The 22,419-nt window shown below is 41.5% G+C and overlaps 1 protein-coding gene across 1 annotated transcript; it reads right to left on the bottom strand.

Annotated features, from left to right (window-relative positions):
- Window positions 1-225: 225 nt before the first annotated feature.
- Window positions 226-12,811, bottom strand: tlr18 (toll-like receptor 18). The gene is made up of 10 exons (XM_070551932.1): window positions 10,883-12,811; window positions 9,598-10,780; window positions 8,160-8,576; window positions 6,271-6,415; window positions 6,141-6,210; window positions 5,917-6,005; window positions 5,796-5,855; window positions 4,676-4,753; window positions 706-866; window positions 226-524 (listed from the first exon to the last, which is right to left on the bottom strand). Exons 1-10 carry the CDS (start codon window positions 11,899-11,901, stop codon window positions 360-362), a joined length of 3,387 nt encoding a protein of 1,128 aa, XP_070408033.1. The 5' UTR covers window positions 11,902-12,811; the 3' UTR covers window positions 226-359.
- Window positions 12,812-22,419: the final 9,608 nt, after the last annotated feature.

The raw sequence follows: 22,419 nt of genomic DNA, 5'->3' as shown, positions 1-22,419 counted from the left end.
ATAGAACATACTAGTTTGTGGAGTAGAAATTATCAACTCACAATGTCCAAAACAAAGTTTTTCTGGGCAGAGTTTGTTGTAAAGCATCCCACAAGAGCATGTTGACAAATTTCACTCATCGAACTCTGGGTAATACTCATGGAGTCAAATCTCTGAACCTCTATCTTTTATTAAAAAGCAGTTGACATTTGTATTATTTTTTTATGATGAATGAGATGGCAAGAATAATATTGCAGTAGTTTAATGTTAAGGGCCATGCATGTGTTAATGTTACATTTTATTTTATTTAAACATTCTTTTGAGACTTAAAGATTAACTTCACTGAAAATCTGAATAAATTCTCAGTCTCTTGTGGAGCGCTACTCTGATGTAGGACATCTCTTCATGCTGTCCACGAAGAAATCATTGCAGGCAACAGTCAGTGCAGCAACCAGAACCACAAACTCCTGGAAGTCCACCTCTCCATCCTTGTTTTCATCCAGATCTCTCATAATGTTCTCAACCACAGCAGAATCATTAGAGCCCTAAAAAACAAAAACAAAAAAAAAAAAAAAAACCCACCGTGATTGGCATTGGTTTCATTTGACCCCAAATGATCAATTCCACAACTTTGAGAGAAAAAAAATGTATATATAAGTTCAATATCCAACTTTTCCTCACATTTTATTCCAATTTCAAGCCTAATTTAGTTTGATTGTTACTTACTGTGAGAAATTCAGCCAGCTCCTCCTGCAACATATTCCTCATTTCTTTCTTGTTCAGCTTGTACTTGTCCCCCTCCTTTCCTGAGTAGCGATAGAAAACCTTGATCAGGTTTTCCATGGCTTCTTGCAGAGGGGTCATTGTAGTCCTGTGAGCAGGGAAGACTGAAAATGCGTAAATGAAAAACTATATTTTTACTGGTGATGAATTTTCACTGTGAGGGTTAAAAGTCATTGCATTTCTGATTAAATGCAGAATGGTGACAAGTGCAGGAAAACAAAAATCAAACCCACTGGACACACACATTGACCAATTCCTGAATGCTAATAAAAATGTGCTTTTATTAAGTCATCTCTAATTTCTTCAAAATACTGAAATTAAACAATTTTCCCAGATGCATCTGTTGATATAAACAACAATTTATTCTCTGCTTTTTCTGATGAGTCACTCAGCCATCTGTGTCAGACAACCCTATAGGCTTTTATTTGTAGTCTCAGCCCACAAAAACAAGATGGAGATTTTTTTTTAGATATTTTGTAATGGTTGACACATTTTCATGCAGCAAAAAGTTAACCGATTTTGATTTGAGCTTTCCCCATATCCTGCAGAAACTAAACGGCATGTTTAAGATTTAGCTATTGTGCATGAAATAAATGCTCAGTGTTTTCTTGTGGCATTCAACTGTGTTTGCACAATTTAGTTTGTCATAACTCATTTTAGATTAAATGAACAGGAAGTTGAAACTGTTACAATGTCCATCTTTGCATCTGCTCTCCTCTGATACCTGAGAAGCAGACACTGGGGTGCAGAGTCATTTCACCTCCCACCTGCATGCAGGACAAAGCCCAGACCCCCTACACGGCAGCTTGAACACAAACTAGATTTAATTGTGGCTTGCATGACATTACACACCAACCTAGTGGGTTAAGGTACATTACGTACAAAAGAGGCATTTTATTGCTGATTTAGATAGTTAAATGATGCAGGGTAAACAGTATAAGAATGGGGAAAAACAGTCTGGGAACACAAACACCTCATTAGACAAATAGAGGATCTTTCTGATAATTCGGGACAGTTAATAATTATTAATAACCATTTCCACCTGACAGCTAAAAAAAAGGCTCCTGAACATCATGGCCAAAGATAGAATGAACTAAATACTTTGCTTTTTTAGAGTTTTTAAAACATGCCAGACTAAAAACTAAAGAAACATAACAGAAATAACAGAGAAAACCAACATGAACTCACCTGAAGGCTGAGTCTAACAGGTGCTGGTGGAAGTGACTGCAGCTCTGCTCTCATCTCATCATTTATATGGGTTACCACCTGTGAGCAAACTAACCTAAAACAGATAGGCGCCTCCCTCTGGACAGAAGCTGTTAGCTACCCATCCATGTAAGGAGTCCATTTACCAACCAGCTGATGAACTCTCTGACCTAATAAAGGTGTGCTGCCAACTCCCGACCCCTATAGGAGTAAAACCAGTCAGACGCCGGTGATGTCAAAAGTCTCACAGCATAATTAAGCAAATGTTGGCTAATCTTGTCAGAAATTAATTTGTTTTAAATGAGCTCATCACATTTTTTGAAGCAATTTGTTTAAAAAATGCATTTAATTGAACAAAAAAAAAAGAGTCAACAACACCAAACATTTCTATAAAATGTGCACACATAACCTGTTATTCAAGTAGGACAGATGACTGCAACATGCTTTTCAGCCATAAGTTCTTTTATTTATGTCGGTAATACGACGTTGGAGACAGGCAGTCAGGATCTTGATGATGCTTTGCATGTTTCTTACTGAAAGAGGGCTTTATGTTCATTTGCATGCTTCAAATTCATAGTTGAACTCAGAAACCAAAGTTAATCTGATATGTGTTGTAAAAATGTGAGATCATCTGCAAAGACAAATGCTGCTCAGCTCTCCACAGACATGTTTTTCTAATAGACAGCATAAAGAACAGCCCTTTTTAGGAATTTTTTAAGGTTTTACAAAAATCACCAGCCTGTTTTTTTTAGCTTCTTCCACAGAAAATTTGTAAATATGTACTAAAAGTTTCAAATGATGCAGTTCTAATTTTTTGGTCAATACATTTAAATAAATACCATAAATCCTCTAATACAGACCCGGGCCTGTATTTGACTCAAGCTCATCAAGCTCCAGGCCTTTATTGGAAGGAGGACCAGAATTAGAGGCAGGCCTCAATTTCTATTTGAGCAAAATGAACTAATGGTTCGCTGGAATTTTTGACAGTTAAAATTGCGCCCACATTTTCAAAGTTAAACACATTTCTTTTAACAACGGTAGTTTCTACTTCTGCCCTCTCCCCCCTCCCCCTGCGCAGCGGCTGCAAACTCACTGATGCGCCTGCAGCCTCTCGGAGTTCCTGCTGCTCTAAACATTAAAATAATTATTTCATTTTCTGTTCCTCACTTCTGATTACCTCCAATGGTGTCTGTTTGTTGCAACCACCAGGTACAAAAACTAACTTGTTTTTATTTCACTACTTTTCTGTCCTGTATCTGTTTATTATCTTCCTGCATCTCCTCTCAATCCTAAAGAGAAACTGCTACCTGGGTTCATATTTATTCACCTTATGAGTTATCTTTGAACTGCAGTTCTAAAAGATCTACCGACCGCAAAAACAGCGGAGTGCTTGCTGCTTGGCGGCCGCATCAGTGATCGGTGCGTCACCAGATGACAAGTTGATGCGCCCCGCTCCGCAGCGAAACGCATCAGGCGTTAATAAAAGACAGAAAACATTAAAGGAAATGAGCCGACACGAATGATCGCGAGTCAGTACCGACGCTCTGGCAAAGCGCGTGCCCCCCCCCCCCCCCCGAGCGCAGGAGCTTGTCACCTGCTGACAGCAGGCTGCTGTCTTTTCCGAGGGCTGCATCTTGCCGGTCATTATCACGTGACAGCGACTAGTCGATGACAGGCATAAAAAGTCACTATAGTGAAGTCGACTAGTTCATACAACCCCTGCTACTGCTCCCCAGTGTTCTGCAGCATAATCAGCACGTTCTCTTTGAACTTGATATCAAATTTTCACCTCCTCTTCGTCTCCGCACCTGCCAAATCGCGGTCTGTCACTGGTAAAAAGTGAGATGGATGACACAACCGCCCCCCCTGTGGTACTTGCTTGTTACCACATTCCACCCGGCCACAATAAAATCCCGGTCATTATTCACCTCTGCCGACTCCGACACCTGCCAACATAAGATACCCGGCCGTTAATTGAATACAGGCCAATATTAGAGGATTTACGGTAAACAAATAAATGGTAAAATGCTGAAAAAAATACTTCCCACAATGATTTATTAAATGTTTTATTTTTGTTTTTTAACCCTCTGCAGGCAGGCGTTGCAGATTTACAACGTTAAAACCTACCTACCTGGTCACTCCACATACGTGTTTCACGAGCATTTATTAACTCAGAAGTACCCCTGAAAGACTTAGTTGTTCGTCCTTTTATCAAAACTTATTTTGAGCCTGAGAGGGTTAAAGGATGTGGCTGATTAGATTTGGTGCAGCTATAATTTATCTCCTTTGTGAGAAGTGAAACATCCTGGTTATCAACACTGAGCACACAGCAACACTGCAAGAGTAAAAGAAACACAAGAAGAATGTCCAGCATTATCCAAGTAGGTGAAAAAGGTTCTTATGGGACTGTTACTGATGCGAAGGGTAATCATTTAAGCTTTTTTCTCGTTTTTCCTAATCTGTAATTGAGAAATTACTTATCAGTTTTACAGATCAAAGATACATAAATTAGAAAAATCTGATGATAATAAACACCCGCTGATAGAAAGAAACATTGAAACGGAGCCTAAACCAGCAGCTTTTGACTAAATACTTCATAGAAATCTACAGAGTAAACATGATTTGCAATAAAATAAAAAACCTAATATTTTTCTTCCCGTTGTCTGATAAATATAATTAGTTTGTGCTGTTAATATTTAGTAAATACTTGTGTCTTGGTATGACATGATCATGCTTTTTGCTGATATAAACATAGAGCTTTGTAGCTTGCACTGCAAGGCAAATACTAGGAAACAAGTAGCATTTTCATTATACATTAGCACGGTGTTCTTGCCCATAAAGGCCGGGCGTTTGGGCGTGACTTTTTTAATAGCACGTTTGTAAGCTTTATATCCATATATTTACAAAATGTAATTTTTACACAATGTGAGACTGTGCATGTGTATAATAGTCATACCAGACGCCATCAGGTGTTTGAAAAACAGTTTGTAGACTTTGAGCATATATGAATTGTGTGTACTGAAACTCTAATTTCCCTCTGGGATCAACAAAGTATCTTTGATTTGATTGATTTGATGACCAATTCAAAAATAATCCAAAAGATGTTTTACAAACTGGGAAGTGTGTCCAGACCAATAAAACGTTCACGTGGTCAAGGTTTAGTTTTGGAGGCTGTGGTCATGTCTTGTTTCCTCTAGTCAGTTTCTACTGGATCTGTTTTTAAATTGTGTTTGTTTCAAAAACAGAATACTTTTCAACTAATAAAAATCCCCACAGTGTTTTTTTTTTTTTTTTTTTTTTGAGAATTCTCACCAAGATTATGAAAACAGTACTTGGGACCTGGGTGTTTGTGGGTTTTGAAGATACTAAATCTCCTATTTGAACTGTTAATTTATGATTAACTGTGGGGCAAAAATGTATTTGGTAGCCACCTATTGAGCAAGTTGTCGCTTTAAAAAAGAGAGAGGCTTTCATCACAGGTACACTTCAACTGTGAGAGACAGAATGTAAAAAAAATCCAGGAAATCTCATTGTACAATTTTTCATTTGTTTAATGGTGCAAAAATTAGTAGTAAGCACCTACAAGACTTTAGGTCTGTTTGTCCTGGAGGACCGGTATCCAGCATGTTTTAAAGGTTTCTCTGGCCCAACACACTAGATTCAGTGGAAGAATCACCTGTGCAGCAGCTCATCAGGCTCTGCAGAAGCCTGTTAATCACCTGCTGATTGAAATCTGGTGTGTTTAAGCAGGGTTAAAACCAAAACGTGCTGGATACCATGCCCTTCAGGCCTGGAATTGAAAAGCCCTTCTTTAGGCCCTCACCGACCTGTTATTCCTTCATTATGAAGTTCTTCTATTCTCCTCTTGTTACCTGTTTTAATGGCACCTGTTTGTACTTTTAGCTGTGTAAAAGACACCTGTCCACACCTTCAAATAGTCTGACTCACCAGTCCTACACAAGACCGGGATGAGCTGATTTACAAAAGGCAAGCAGCTTGATGAAAGGAGATCAGATTTACTGACAATCTCCCTTGACCTGGGGTTCCATGCAAGATCTCACCTCGTAGAATTTGGAGAATGTCATGTGGTCAGATAACACCAAAATAAAGCTCTTTGGTATAAACGCCACTCGTCAGACGGTGACAAATCCTGAGTTGCATTCCATGAATACCACACCCGCTGTGAAGAAGGGGGTGGGTGTTGGGGCATAATGGTTCGGGGCTGCAAAGGGGACTGAACAACTGATCCATATTATGGAAAGGATGAATGTGGCCATATATCTTGTGATTTTGAGCAAAAACCTCCTTCCATCAGTGAGAGCGAAGATGACCACAAACACACCGCCTGGGCGATTTGAAGGTTCTGGAGTGGCCTAGCCAGTCTCCAGACCTCAATCCAATAGACAGTCTGTAGAGGGAGTTGAAAGTATGTGTTGCCCACTACACTCTGCCTCACAGTTGAAGTGTACATGTGATAGAAATTACAGACCTTTCATCTTTTAAGTGGGCCAACTTGCACAATAAGTGGCTGCCGAATGCAGTTTTGCTTGACTGAAAGTGCGTGAGTGTTTAGATTTCATTTTCATTCATGGTGTTTTGTGGAAATTTACATCGTGAACAGCTCTTAAACGTTTCATCTCATTCTTTTAACCATCGTTGAGGTGTGCATTTGAAAAATGACACCTCCATTGGAGGTCCTCCAATGACTTTGAAGTAAAGCAGTTTTGTGAATGAGGTGAAACAACTTCAAAATTACTGAGCACAAGATAGGTAGCTTCTGTTCAAGTACTTCACGGACATAAAAATAATTATAAGGTTTGATTATGATTCAAAATGATCACATTTAAAGAGAACCCTAAATTTCAGGATTTAGATCAAGTTAAAATATAATAAAACAAAGTAAGCCATGTCATCTATTACATGTGCATTTGGAGAATAAACACATTGTGGGACCAATCAACCCCTTAAATGCAAACCCTCACGACTAAAAGAGCAAGTCACCCCCTGCCAGAGTTTTACTACACCTGCAATTCCTGTTTGAAAATTGCACCAAAAGAAGGCATCACCTTGGGGAACGAGGGAGCGGTGCTGCAGCAATGACTGACGGCTCCCAGCACACACGCACGCACGCACTCACACACACACACGCACGCACGCACGCACGCACACACACACACACACTAATGTGTCACTGGGTACTGCATAGCCATTAGCATTAGCTGATTCAAATTCAATGTAGAGCTGAAGAGGGCACAATACAGGCATTTTTAGGAAGAATATTTATATTTTAAATAAGATGCACAAAAATGCCAAATGAACGACTACACTTGCCTGCAGCACTATTAGACACTTATTTATACAATTTAGTAGCAAAAAAAGTAGATTTGGGGGTAACTTGCTCTTTAACTCTCCCACTGTCCTATTGGGTGGCCCCACCAAGAAAGTTGACCATTGAGCAGAATTGACTGTTTATCCCTTGAGGTCCACGTGGCAGGGGTGAGGTGGTGCTCACTCCTCACCCCTGCCACGTGGACCTCAGGGGATAAACCATCAATTCTGCTCAAGTCAACTTTCCTGGTGGGGTCACCCAATAGGACAGTGGGAGGGTAAAGCCTAATTCACAGGATTTTTAAATTGTTGGCTGATTTTCAATCAAATCATGAATATACCAGATTTTGTGTTTTAACTGCAAATACTACACATTAATCCTTTTCATTCACGAACATTCCTTGGTTAGACAGGAAGTCTAATGTGATTAAATGTGACTTCAAAATAAAGAAACAAGGATGTGGAGGAGAGTGCCGCACTTCCTTCACAAGACAATCAAAAATGGTTGAAAGCCTAGACATCCTTTCAAGCAGACTACCACAAATGGTAGGATAATCTCATAAGATTATCTTTAGAGATGTGACAATAATCATGTGTGTGCATCCTTAAGCTTGTCAGGATGGAAGGAGCATGTCAGAAATAGGCATGATTATCCTGAACTGGGCTTTATACAGTTTCTAACAAATTTCATGGTCATTACACGTTATCAATACCACGAGGAATGAGAATATTTTTTTCAGTTTTTTGAATGTTGTTCTTTTTTAGGCATCTTACGAAGTAAAAAATATACTCTGGATTGCAATAACGATGTTACTTTGAGTGAAGGCAATAGTTGAAATTTTCAGCTCAAATGAGGGATCTTACAGCTCAATACAGTCCCTCTTTCTAATTTCCACTTTGTTGTCTTCTCCAGGTATGGCCACCGCTGGCCTCCGATCCGCCACTGGAATCTCGACCACAGAAACTTCCCCTGTTGAGCTCTTGCTCCTTACACTGTGCGTCCTCCTGTGTGTCATTGTGGGTTTTCCCAGAACGCTCCGCAGCTGTGCCCAGAAAAAAGGCTGCTGGTTGATCTGCTGGGGCCACTCAAGGTACGTCTTTGTGCTCAGCATCTTCTTAAGCTTGCAGTATTTGCTGGGTAATGAGTTTGGATCAATGGGCTCCTTCACCACCAGGATGACATCGCTGAAAGTCTTTCCCATTGCTCTTTGCTGGGCAAAGTACAGCTCATAATTGCACCATTCGCTGTTGACGAAGTGCCGTGAAAGGACAAAAATTACCTGGTAAAAAAAACAATTAAAGAAACAGGGAGTTAGATCTTGCAGTATCTGTGCAAACTTGTTAATTTAGTATGTATTTCATTGTTGTTTTCTAATAAGGTTAGAAACACATTAGGTCCAGATCATCTGGCAGGAGAATCGTGTTTATTTTTGACCTGATCCTCCCCTTCCAACGATCTTAAATATGCGGTGTATGTTCTTGACAAAGCAAGTGTGGCAGTGTGAGAGTCCTGTCACAGGGTCCCGATTGATCATGCTCCCTGGCTACTTGGCCAAGGAGATGTCCCATTGGCTGACAGGTTAGTGCGCGTGACTCTCACCCAGGAGTCTGGGGATTGAATCCTGCCCGTACCCTTGTTTCTCCACCTTGCCACATTTGGCGCTGTAGGCAGGATCCATGTAGTACTGTCAAGTAGGTCCATGGATGTGAAGTTTGTGGCACCCTGCGCGGGAGCACGAGGACGTGCTTGTGGAAAGAGGAGGGAAGATGTGGCAGTGTGAGCATCCTGTCTCAGGGTCTCGATCGATCATGCACCCTGGCTACTTGGCCAAAAGGATGTCCCTTTGGCTGATTGGTCAGCGCGCGAGACTCTTACCCGGGAGTCTGGGGATCGAATCCCGCCCGGGCCCTCGTTTCTCCACCTTGCCACACAAGCTACATTTTGACATTAGAAATAAATAAAAAAATCAACAGTCAGACCCCTTTTCTTCAGGCTCCCCCTAGAGTCACAGAATTTGATTGTTGCAGAAAATGACACAACACCAGCTTGTGACACACATACACAAACATTAAACACACAGCTCTGCAGTAATGGAAGCTACAGCTGCGTGTTTTTTTTACAATGAGTGGGGTCTCTAATGTTCGACTATTTCAAAATCCCACCATGTTAACCAGGCCTTAGCTTACCCAAAACCTCTGACAGCTGACTTTCCTATTGTTTTACAAACCATTGTCTGTTGCCGTTGGCTTTAGACTTACTCAATTATTTAGTGTTCTTATGTCATGGGTGCATTTTATTACCTTGCGACTGTTTTCAATGTTTTCGATGATGTTATCAATGATCCATCGTCCTGGCATAAAGTCCCGCTCATGAATACACAGTCGATAAGGGTTTCTGTTGTTCTCCAAGCAGGGCAAGAGCTGGTCCCTCACCCAGTCCGCATCTGAGTGGCTATAAGAGATGAAGGCATGGTAGGCAAAGGTCTCCACGTCCCCTGCAGCGTTTTCCTTGTGAGCTCGGTATTTTGCCCTGATAATCTGATATGTGGCTTTAGTGTACCATGGGAGGTCAAAAATATAGCAAATTAGTACAAGTATTAAGATCACTGAGGCAGTAGTCACTACACTGATGATGATCACTAGTCTGATGTCACATGCTACCTCACCAGGAAGGTATTTTGCTATCACTGTGTTGAGGAAGGGTTCAGGGTGGTAACACTTGTAATTCAAAGGCCAGTCTGTAAGGTTGAATTTTTCTGTGGACAGCGTGTCCTGGATGAAAGCATGAAGCTCACAAGTGCAGTGATACGGATTGTTTCCTGCTCTAAGCTGAGACAACTGAGGCATGTCTTGGAAAGACGCTTTGTTAATGAGGCCAAAGGAATTTCCATCCAGTGTAAGAAACTGAAGAGATGGACTCTTCCATTTTGATGGGATGAACTTGATTTTATTTCCACTCAGCAGGAGATGCTTGAGATCAATGGCTTTCTTAAAGTACGTCATGTCCAGTTGGTCCAGGCTGCAGTAAGTCAGATCTAAGTATTGCAACGTAGTGGGAAGACAACTAAGGGCTTCGCTCACAAATTCATTGTGATGGGCAACGAAGCGAGTGATATTTTGTTTCCAAACACAACCAGTGCTGTCTTCGGCAGATCCCAGTTTGTTGTTGCTAAGGTCTAACACCTCCAGTTTTCTGAATTCCCCAGTTAGAAAAGACAATTCTCTCAAGCTGGTCAAATCGTTCTTACTCAGGTTGAATATCTGTAGGTTTGGCATGGTGCCCTGGTAATCACATCGCTTGTTGTAAAAAACATTATCAACCAATCGATTGTTGGAAACGTCCAGCAACCTCACACCTTCCATCTCGGCCCAGGAGTCACAAGGCACGCTGTTAAAATACACATACTGAATAGACAGTTCCTTTATCTTGTTAAACCAGGTGAAGCGCCAGTCAAACCGTAGCACGTCAGGGTTACTGATGTACCTGCAAAAAATGGGACATTTTAGTGGCACAAAAGATATACTCAAAAGAAAGTGAATTTATGAGACCCCAAAATATGCAACAGTGATGTTCCAGAATACTCACCAAAGATCCAACCTGTCTAGCTCCAGGTTTGTTATACTGGAACTGGCTCCACTATCAACAAACGTTGGTGAACGGGCAAAGTCAATGTACTGAAGTCTCAGCCATTTAATAGGAGTCACTTGTAGGTTCACTAATGCCATCCTGAGGAGATTCTCGTTGAATTTGCCTCGGTGGAAGATGAGCTGATAGGCTTTAATATCCTTTAAACCTTGGAAAATATCATCCTCATTCAAGTAGTACATGAATTCAAAGAGGTTACGAAAGGTAATGGCTGTGAATGTCTTGTTGGCAAGGTCACCCAGCATGTGATGGAGGGCACCAGGACGTTGGTCTATGGCCATATCAAAGTTCATCTTCTTTGTCTGAATCACCTTTAAACTTCCTGGCTCGTAGAAGCTCAGATTGGAAGAACATTTGATGGCAAAGCTTTGTAGTTTTATGCTTTTCAGGGGTTGGAAGTCATTTTTCTTCAGACCCATCACCAGAGGACCACCCATAGACAAGGTATGAAGGTTGGCTAACTTAGAGAAACTGTCTGCTAATGTGGCGTGTTTGTAAAGGTTATTGGACATGTAAAGTTGCTTCAGATTCAAAAGGGATGCCAAAGCCATTGTGGGAATTACCTGCAGAGAGTTATTAAATATGTTGAGATACTCCAGCAGTGTATTGTTTTTAAAGGCATCATCGTCAATGTGTGAAATGTTGTTGTACTGCAGTTGAAGGGTGCGAAGACGAGGGAGGTGCTGGAAGTCAGCAGCATGGATAGCGTTGAGGCTGTTGGAAGAGAGATCTATGTTTTCAACTGTGTCTGGGAACCATTTATGAAGGACTCTGTTGAGTTGTCTGCCTCCACAGTCTGCAGACCGGCCAAAGTTCAAGATCTGACATGGTCCATGGTCTCCAGTTGCAAAGGTGGGAGGTAAAGGTGGCGTGGGGGATGAGAGAGCTCCAGCAAAAAGAGCACTGATGTGAATCAAATTCCAAATCATTGTGATGAATCTGGAAAAGAATAAGAACATAAAACAGCAGCTAAAAGGTCACAGTTACTTTTATTCATTAAGGAGTTATTTATTGAATTAGCACAGCAGCGTTTGCTGGCGCGGACTTGGCAACCTGTGGGCTTACATATTGTAAAAAGTGACTATGTTCCTCTTACAGGAGTGGTTCACGGAAAAAAAAACATTTTAATGATTATTTCTGATTATAATTGGTCACTGTGTGTTTTCCATGCAGGTTGAACTTCAAAATAGTCTCTTACACCTATCTCCTGGGTTAGCCTCTGATATAAAATAGACAGTGATTCGCTAGGATTTAAAAATCCTCACAGATCTAAATATGTCACTCTGTGAATTAGCATTCATGGACTCACCAATCTTGACTCACGATGGAAAAAGGCTGTTAATTTAACATCCGATTATCAGCAGTGGACGTCTCAGCTAGTTTAAGCTGACCGTTACCATTAGCAACTTCACCACATGGCAGAAGCTCGTCCATGCTTGTGTTATTTGTGGATAAAAATCCGTTATCCAATCTGGGGCGAGATGTCCAAATATTAAGAAATGAGACTCCATAACTTAAAGTCTGAAGCTCAGCTGTGATGTAGGCAAATTGTAGGTCAGAGAACTGGTGCACCGGTATATATCCCCCCCGATAACAACTTACAAGGCATTAAGTCCTACGAGGGACCACTGCAACTGTATTAGTTAAACAAGTAATCCACTCCTTTTTATAAAATGGGCAAAACTGGCAACCACCCAGATGGCTGAGAAGGAAATATTTTTTGTAATATGTCACTATAAAACTCCTACTTATTGTACCTTTAATATCAGTGTGTTTCCTGTGGCCATTGAACGGAAATGTAGAGTGTTCACCCCCGCAAAAAGAGCAATATCACATTTCCTGATAACTTAATTGCTCTAACAATATCATTTTCACATTCTTATAATATACATATTTATTATCATTGTACTATATATATATATATATATATATATATATATATATATATATATATATATATACATACTTATGAAATAATTTTCCAATAGTTGGCACCCGTTCAGTCCACACTCACACCCAGTGCAGTTTTTACCCTACAGTATATTCTCAATAACATGAGGAAAACATTATTTGAACAGTTTTTTTAATGGGAAATTATTAAACAATCTTAGGAAGCAGGCTGAGGTAGAAAACTCAAACTGCAATATCAAAAGTGCAAAATGTATAATGCTTCAGTTAATTCCCTTTTCAATTTTTCTGAATGAACTTTGACTCCTGCACACAGCATAGATGTAGAAGAGTAGACACCGCACCAACCACTACTGCCTATGTTTGGCCACAATTGCCGGTTCTACTTTTTATAAACTCTATGGTTAACAGGATGTTTTAGCTATACTTTAGTTCCGGAAAAGCTCCGTGGAGATCTGGAGCTAGAACGGCGAAAGAACGCGCGCGTAAACCCGTTCACGCACGCCAGGACGAACACACTCACTTTTACTTTCGTCAGGCAAAATACGAATGAGTTCAGTTCACGGTCACGAAAAAAAAGAACAAATTCACGAACGATCGTTCAATGAACGCGTTCGGGCACAACACTGACTCTCGTCTATTTTATTGCAGGAATTAGGGGTAGAAGATAATTTTCATGTGCATGTGAAATTCAGTCACTCAGAGTGACTGATCGTTTTTAAAAAATAATGGTAGAGGCCTGTATTTATAAATAACACCTTCTAAGGTTCTAAGGCGCTTTACAACACAACCAGTCATTCACCCACACACACACATTCACTGTCATGAGCCGGGGTGAGTACTCTTCACTTCATACACAACCTCTCAGCTCTGATTGCAGGAGAGGGAGCAACAGCTGTTCCTCATCAGCGGGCCAGCTTTATAAGGAGGAGGGTGACCATGCTACAACGCCGGATGATTGCTACTAACTGGTAGTCACTTGCCCTTCGAGTTTCGCTAAGACTTTGATTCGATTTTTGTGTGCTTGGATTTTTGATGACTCGTTTATGTGAATTTTTGGTACTTACCTCAGGTTTCTGCATCCTTGGACTACCCGCATCCTCTGGAAGAAGTTCTCCGGTTCGTTTCCTGCTTCACCTCTCTTCCAACCGACCCGCTCTCCACCGCGCTCACGCTCCCTCTCCCTCTCTGAATCAGCCTCCTCAACCAAATCCTCCATACATTCATCCTCTTGGACCGCAACCTCACTCTGGATATCACCCCGGCTCGCTCCCCCTCCATTTTCCTGCTTCACTTCCGCATAGTAAGTCCTGACTACAAACTATTTTCCAAGAACTACAGCTCCCATACTCACCTCTGTTTTCCCTGTAGACGCCGCTTCCTGACTCTCTACCGCTGGACATCAGTGCACCCTTAGTTTCTCCTGTTAATAATAAAACATTTTATTTTTTACCTTCATACTTACCTTGATCTCTGATTCTGCGTGTCTTGGGTTAAGCACATACCTCAGATCATGACAGAATCATCCGGCCACAATTCAAGCCCAGCAGAATCAGTTTTATCTAATCTGTCTCAACGTTTGAGCCAATAGGAACAAAATCTCCCTCTTGTTATGGAACAACTCTCTGCAGCTAATCAGTGATACCAGCAACTGGAAACACTAGTCCGTCAAATTCATGAGACCCTCTCCCAAACTAATCATCCACCCCAACCATCAGTACCGCCATCAGCAGCTTCCACAACAGTAAGTCCTTCCAGTCAGGAGCAAGCTTCTCCCATGGAGAGAACTCATTTTCGTGTGGCACCCTCATCACAGACTGAAACCTTTGGGGGTGAGTTTGAAGACTAACAGTTTTTTTATTACAATGTAAGCTTGCTTTCGAACGTTGTCCCCAGAGGCGGAGCTGGCCTAAATGGCGCCCTGTGCGAGATCCCACCCCCCCCCACCCCCCCCACCCCCCACCCCCACACGAAAAAACATTACACCTACAACTTTGTTTCAAATTGTGTGGAGTGTATATATAACAATGTTTGCTAAATGAATACAACATCCAGCTCCTGGCCACCTTCTCACCACTTGTCAAAGTTCTACTGAAATAGACACACTTAACGCAACATGATGGCATCATCGACTTGTACAGTACTGATTTGCTGAAAGGAGAGAGTCTCAACTTTCAGCTGAAAAAAGACCGCTCTAGCTATTATAGTTTTTATTTTATGGCAGTTTACAGTTTAAACGGGATCATACTAGCAGGGCACCTCCAGCGGCCCGCTGCCGCTCCGTTTTTCATGGGGTAAATAATAGCTAATTTCCCGATTCCAAAAAGAAAGAATGGTCCTACCAGCTCGCCACTTCAATATGAAGAAAATCAGTTCAACATGGGGAAAAAAACCTGACCTGTAGGCCAGAGAAACGTTCATTAGCACATCAAGTTCTATTCAGTTTACCGGTAAACATATCACGAATGTACAACAGGTCGATTATTAATCATCTTGGCTACGTAGCTCAATCTATACATTCCAGTAGCGTTTGCTACAAACAAATATAAAAACAACAATAAAGGAAAACAACTGTCTGACAGACAGCATAGCCGAATTCAAGGCAACACATAACAATAATCATTCGATTGCTCTTGGTTTCAAGTTAAGCCCATTAAAGTGCTTAAGTAAATAAAAGGGTTTCAAAAACAGCGTTTTTGAACCGGAGTTCTGCTCGCGGTGGGAACTCCGCCGAACAAGGTCATTTTTTATAGCGAAAACGATCGACTGGTCACTGACAAGTAAAAGGGTGTTATTGGTAGATGTTAAGAACACTTACCGCTGAGGTAAAATGAGAGTATAAATGAATTGAGGGGAGAAAAACGCTTTGTTTTCCAACGCTGTTCTACAAGCAACAAGCTTACAGCCACGGCAGGAGCAGCTTTCATGGTTGCCGCGACTGGAAGGAGCCAATCAGGAGAGGGACCTCACATCAGCTGACATGGGTCATGTGACAGGGAGTAGTTGATATGGGTTGCACTTTGTTGTGTTTTTATTACAGAAATATTATTATCATCACTATTATTATTAAGAACATGCGATTTCTATGTTTTGTTTATGTATTGGTTGATGCTAAAAATAAAAAAAAATTTGAAAAAAAAAAAAGGAAATTAAATGTCGCCCCCTGCAGACTGCCGCCCTGTTCGGCCGCACATGTTGCGCATATCAAGCTCCGCCACTGGTTGTCCCTCGGCCTTCATCTCAGACTCAGCTAAAATCTCATATATTGTTGGATTGTTAAGAGGACAGGCTCTTAAGTGGGCTGAGGCAAAGAGTCATGATGACTCGTTTTTACAAGGACCTTATAATGCATTCCTCTCTGATTTTAAACTCACTTTTGGCGGACACGAGTCCATCTCTGATATAAGGAAGAAGCTCTGGACACTCTCTCAAGGGAAAAGAACCGTGGTGGATCTGGCCGTGGATTTCCGCATTTTAGCGGCCAGAACGACGTGGAATGAAGACGCCCTCATAGGAGTGTTTACAGAGGCCTTAAGTGACAAGGTGAGGAACCAATTAGCCTTGTGTCCTGAACCTAGTACACTGGAGGAACTCATCAGACTAGCCATATCAATCGATAAACGCCAACGGGAGCTCAGCAGACACGCCCCCATACTAGCAGTAGCCGCAACCCATGACCAGAACTCATGCACTTCTAATCGCCTACAACCTGACACAGAGGAGGTTATGCAGATGGGGAGAACTCGTCTCACACAAGAGGAGAGAGAGCACCGTCAAAGGTCAGGACTTTGTTTGTACTGTGGAACTGCTGGACATTTTGTGAATAGCTGCCCGAAACTGCCAAAAGGCAGAGCCCGTCGGTAAAGCTGGGACTACTGGTGGGTGGAGATTCAAATTTTTCTGGTTCCCGGTGTTTTTTCCCATGTGTTTTGTCCATAAATTCTAGACCTGTGACACTTGAAGCTCTATTGGATTCTGACTGCAAGTAATCTCTCTTAGACGAGAGAGTGGTGGAAAAGTGGAGGATTCCTACTACCAGGCTATTCTACCCCCACCCCTCTCAGTCTCTTCGTTGGATAATAAGACCCTCACTACCATTACCCATCAAACCATTCCTCTGCGTCTCATGGTCTCAGGTAACCATTCGGAGATGATAATATTCTTTGTGTTTCCTTCTCCTCAGTTGCCATTGGTTCTGGGTCACTCCTTGTTGGTTCAACATAACCCCTCTTTGGACCGGAGAAAGAATCAGATTTTGGGTTGGAGTCCGGAGTGCTCGCAGAGTTGTTTGAGTTCTGCCTCACCTGTCGGTCAACCATCACCACCTTCGCCCCCAGAGGACATTGACCTCAAAGCAGTCCCTCAGGTCTATCATGACCTCCGCCAGGTATTCAGTAAAGATTGCGCCTCTTCTTTACCCCCCCATAGGCCATACGATTGTGCCATTGATCTTCTGCCAGGAGCTCCACTGCCATCAAGCCGGTTGTACAATCTCTCCAAACCCGAGCGTGAGAGTATGGAGAAATACATCCAAGATTGCCTGGCTGCTGGTACCATTCGCCCCTCTTCGTCTCCTCTGGGCGCAGGTTTCTTTTTTGTTCCAAAAAAGGAGGGAACTCTCAGACCCTGCATCGATTACAGAGGCTTAAATCAGATTACCATCCGTAATGAATATCCTCTTCCCCTCCTGTCTTCCACTTTTGAACCCATCCAGGATGCAACCATCTTCAGCCGTTTGGATTTAAGAAACGCCTACCACCTGGTTAGGATCCGTGAGGGGGATGAGTGGAAAACAGCTTTCAAAACACCCATAGGACATTACGAATATCTTGTTACGCCGTTCGGATTAACAAATGCTCCAGCCGTATTGCAATCATTGGTCAACTCCGTTCTGGGAGATTTTCTAAACCGTTTTGTAACAGTCTACCTGGATGACATTCTCATTTTCTCCAAAGACCCTACACAGCACATTCAACATGTCAGGGCAGTTCTACAATGCCTACTGGAAAACCGTCTGTACGTAAAAGCTGAGAAATGTGAATTTCACGTGTCTACTGTTACATTTCTGGGTTTTGTCATTGAGAGCGGGCGGTTGAGAGCTGATCCAGAGAAGCTCAAGGCAGTTACTGATTGGCCCACTCCTTCTACCAGAAAACAACTCCAGAGATTTCTCGGGTTTGCTAACTTCTACCACAGATTCATTCACAACTACAGTCAAACGGCAGCTCCATTAACCAGTCTCACATCCATAAACAGACCATTTGTTTGGTCCACAGAGGCCGAAAGAGCATTTCGCACGCTAAAGAGCAAGTTCACTAACGCTCCAGTACTTCATCGTCCCAACCCAGAACGGCAATTCGTACCAGAGGTTGATGCGTCAGATACCGGAGTAGGAGCTGTGTTATCCCAGGTGGCTGAAGAGGATAATAGACTCCATCCCTGTGCATTCTTTTCCCGTTGCCTGTCCCCAGCAGAAAGCAGGTATGATGTGGGAGATTGTGAGCTTCTGGCAGTTAAACTGGCAATCGAAGAGTGGAGGCACTGGTTGGAGGGGGCTGAGAAACCTTTTATTATCTGGACCGATCATAAGAATCTTGTTTACCTAAAGGACGCAAAACAACTTAACCCACGCTAATTCCGATGGTCACAGTTTTTCTCCAGGTTTAACTTTCAAATCTCTTACCATCCAGGTCCAAAAAACGTCAAACCCAATGCTCTCTCCAGGCAGTATGTTCCCGACACTGACTCCGAACCAGCTACCATCCTTCCTCCCAACTGCATCATTGGTGGAATCTCGTGGGAGACTAGGGATCAAGTTTTGGAGGCCTTGAAGTCCGATCCTGGACCCAGTAATGGACCCCTAACAGACTGTTTGTTCCTCAAAACATGAGAGGTAAAGTTACCACTGGGCCCACACAGGCAAGTTCTCTTTACACCCCGGAGTGGGGAGGACTGTGGCACTGCTCCGACGGACATTCTGGTGGCCATCCCTTTATAGAGACACAAAGGACTACATATCTGGATGACATGTGTGTTCTCAAAAGTAAGGAGACCATCGTCCACCTGCTGGGATGTTACAACCGCTTCCAGTTCCTTCTCGTCCTTGGTCCCACATAGCTTTAGACTTTGTTTGTGGTCTTCCTAACTCACACGGTTTTAACAGCATTCTTACCATTGTCGATCGCTTTTCCAAGGCCTGTCACCTGGTTCCCCTGAAATCTCTTCCTTCCTCCACAGTTACAGCGCAGCTCCTGGTGAAGCATGTTTTTCGTCTACATGGTATCCCCGAAGAAATTCTCTCAGATCGCGGCCCGCAGTTCATTTCCAGATTATGGAGAGAGTTCGCCGATTCCCTTGGAGCCCAGGTAGTACTCACGCCTGGATATTATCCACAGTCTAACGGGCAGTGTGAACGCATGGACCAAGAGCTGGGTTCAATGCTGCATTGTGTCTGTTCTTCACACCCTTCCACCTGGAGTTCTCACCTACCCTGGGTAGAATACGCCCACAATAGCCACATCTCATCAGCTACCGGTCAGTCTCCATTTGAAGCCTCCCTCGGCCATCAACCTTCACTTTTTCCCCAACAGTCCCCAGTCTCATCCTCCATTCCCCAGTTCCTCCGTAGTGCTGGACGGGCTTGGACCTCCACCAAAGCCGCCCTCGACTGCACGGCCCGGCGCAATAAGCAAATTGCTGATCGCCGCCACTGTCCCGCGCCCGTCTACACCCCAGGTCAGTCCGTCTGGCTATCCTCAAAAGACATTCCACTGAAAGCATCTTCTCGCAAGTTGTCCCCACGTTTTATTGGTCCCTTTAAGATCACCGACGTTCCCTCTCCAACCACTGTTCGCTTAGACCTCCCTTCCTCCCATCGTGTACACCCAGTATTTCATGTATCTCTCTATTCATTGTAGTTGGCAAAGATTCTGCACAAAATTCCCAGTAGGTTTGTGAAAGAAACACCTACTGGGTTTATCAGTAGTTAGTTAACGATTTTAGTCTGTCACATTTTTTTAAATGCGTCATCCTGTGGGCTTAGAGTAATATTTATTTAATTTTTTACTGCATCTGTTCTTTATTTAGTGGTCAATAGTGACAAGCAGTTCATGTGTTACAACACTGAGCCATCATGCCTACTTCCCCTTGCAGTGTGGCTTGTGTCACTGAATCCGGTTTAATGAGCCTCCTTATTTACATACTTTGCACAAACACAGGAACTGCGAACACCGTGCATCTGGGTCATCGTGCTCGTGCACCACAGGAGCAGATGCTCCGTGTGTTTATGCCCCGAGGTTCTACCTGTCACACATGATGATTTATCCTTCTCTGATGACATGGTAGCCTCGTATAGACGGGGAAATATTTAGATTAGATTCAGGATTGAGATTTTCCTGGTTGCAACTGTCTTTTTACGTAGAGTAAAACTTTACCATCTGGAAAGGTTATAAAAAGTTTCTCATAATATTTTCTGACAAAACCATTCAGGATTTGTCATGGAAGTATATAATGGTATAGATCGTGCAGAAATTTCACTTCTCATAGCAGGGAGGAAATATTAGAAGGGCTTTCTTCCTAACATTACACCTCAGTGCCTCATTGGCAGTACAAAATAACAATCTGTCTCATGTTACAGGAGTAACTAATACCATTTATAACACTGTCTAGGTTTCAGCCCTGCTGCTGCAGAGTCTTGTTCATAGTAATGGCTAATTACCCTCACATAAATGGGAAATAGCTGCTGCAAATGTTACCTGCGTCTGGCGATGTTTTATGAAGGCAAGTTAAACCAGTTATTATTAAACAATCCTATTATTCATGTTTTTTACTGAACTCTTAAGTTTTAACATAATTTTCTAAAACATGTGGCATTAAATGCGAAAAATATAAATATGATTTATTTCAGTTAAAATTAAGAATTTTCTTCCAAAATAAAATAAAAGAAATAAAAGTGAGCTGAGTTTATCTGATTATTCTTTTTCAAATTTATTTTTTATGAAATAGCTTTAGAGTGTAAGTTATTATTGAAATAACAAACAATGAATCATCTGTTAATAAATTATTAGGCATCTCTAAAGAAGAATATTTTTTTCTTACCACAGGCTTTATTTTCACACTAATTGATTTGTTTGCATCACTTCCTGCTGGCATGCGGTAGGGTTAGATAATATGATAGCTTATTAAACTGCGTTATTTTTAAATAGATGCGACAAAAAAATGAAATAAACATTATCTGTGTGATAAAGTGCAAATAAAGCATGTCAATTTTCAAAAGAAGAGAATGAGTAAAGAGGGTTGTGGTTAAAAGTCAAAGGAGAAAAACGTTCAACCTTAGGAAAACCATAAAAATTGTTGATCAAGTTCATTTTATGATTTTGGACCAGAAAAGATGTGTTGATTAAACAAAAGGAATTACAAATTTTTGTATGCATCTTATACTTTAAATAGTCTGATCCTCCTTGTGGTTTGAGAATCAGCCATGTTGGAGCTTCCAAGTCCACCATTGGTATCTAAAGCCGCATTTTTGTTCAGTGTTGTTTTGTAAGAATGTTTGCCAGCGTGAAAGTGCTTAAAAACTCTTTTCAGTTCCCTGAAACATCTGAATGAATAAAAAAAGGAAGAGGGCAAACCCTGTCACATTAAATCACGAGGCAGGCAACATTGAGCCCCCCCCCCCCCCCCCCCCCCCCCATCAAGAAATATTTAGGTTGCATTTTTGTAATTATCCATTCGGGATAAACATTTAATAATTAGATAATCTACATGTGAACTCAAATGTACCCAGTTAAAGAAACCGAATTCAGTTTTGAACTATTTAATCAATAAATTGACTAAAATACACTGTCGACTCTAATTTCTTCTCATTAAAATGAATTGAATGCACTTTAATATTGTGAAGTTAATTGGTGACGTACAGATGACTTTTTAAATATTAACTGTGGAGCCACCAATGATTCAACATTTGAACAAAAGCAAAAAATATTTTAAATGTATTTATTATAATTAGCTTTATATTAGCAACACATTTAAAAACTGGGCGTTTGAACATTATTTGATTCTGTGTAAATAATGCTTAATTTTACTACATTTTATCACCAGATTCAGAAAACTCACGTAGTCAGATTCATCCTCTTGTGGACTAAAGGTGTAAAATCTCCTCAAACTGCTCCTGGCCTTAAAGCATGCAGATGGAGTACCAGGATTAGTACCTTGATCAGAAACCATCCAGTCATATGTCTACTGCCCCTTGGTGGGAGATCTACAGATGTTGAAGTTCAATTTATTTCTTTGTTGCTGTGATTTTCTTATATAATTATTAGCATAAAAACAGATTACATGTCGTTGTTGTAATGTCATTAGCCAATAGTGTTCAGTTAGAAAAAAACACTTTTTTAATAAATATATTTTTAAAGTCCAGGCTTTAAAGCATTTAAAGCGAATATAAATGCTGAAAATATTTTTAAATGGTTAGAAATAAAACTTGAAGCATGGATCCACTGCTTTCTACTTCTGAGCTGGAATCCCATTTATTGTTTTGATATCAGCTGAATACATTTGGAGCCATTCTG

This window comes from Nothobranchius furzeri, chromosome 5 (genome assembly GCF_043380555.1).
Source record: "Nothobranchius furzeri strain GRZ-AD chromosome 5, NfurGRZ-RIMD1, whole genome shotgun sequence".
Classification (NCBI taxonomy): Eukaryota; Metazoa; Chordata; class Actinopteri; order Cyprinodontiformes; family Nothobranchiidae; genus Nothobranchius; species Nothobranchius furzeri.
Note: the sequence above shows the minus strand (reverse complement) of the source record. Positions and strands in the feature narration are given on the sequence as shown.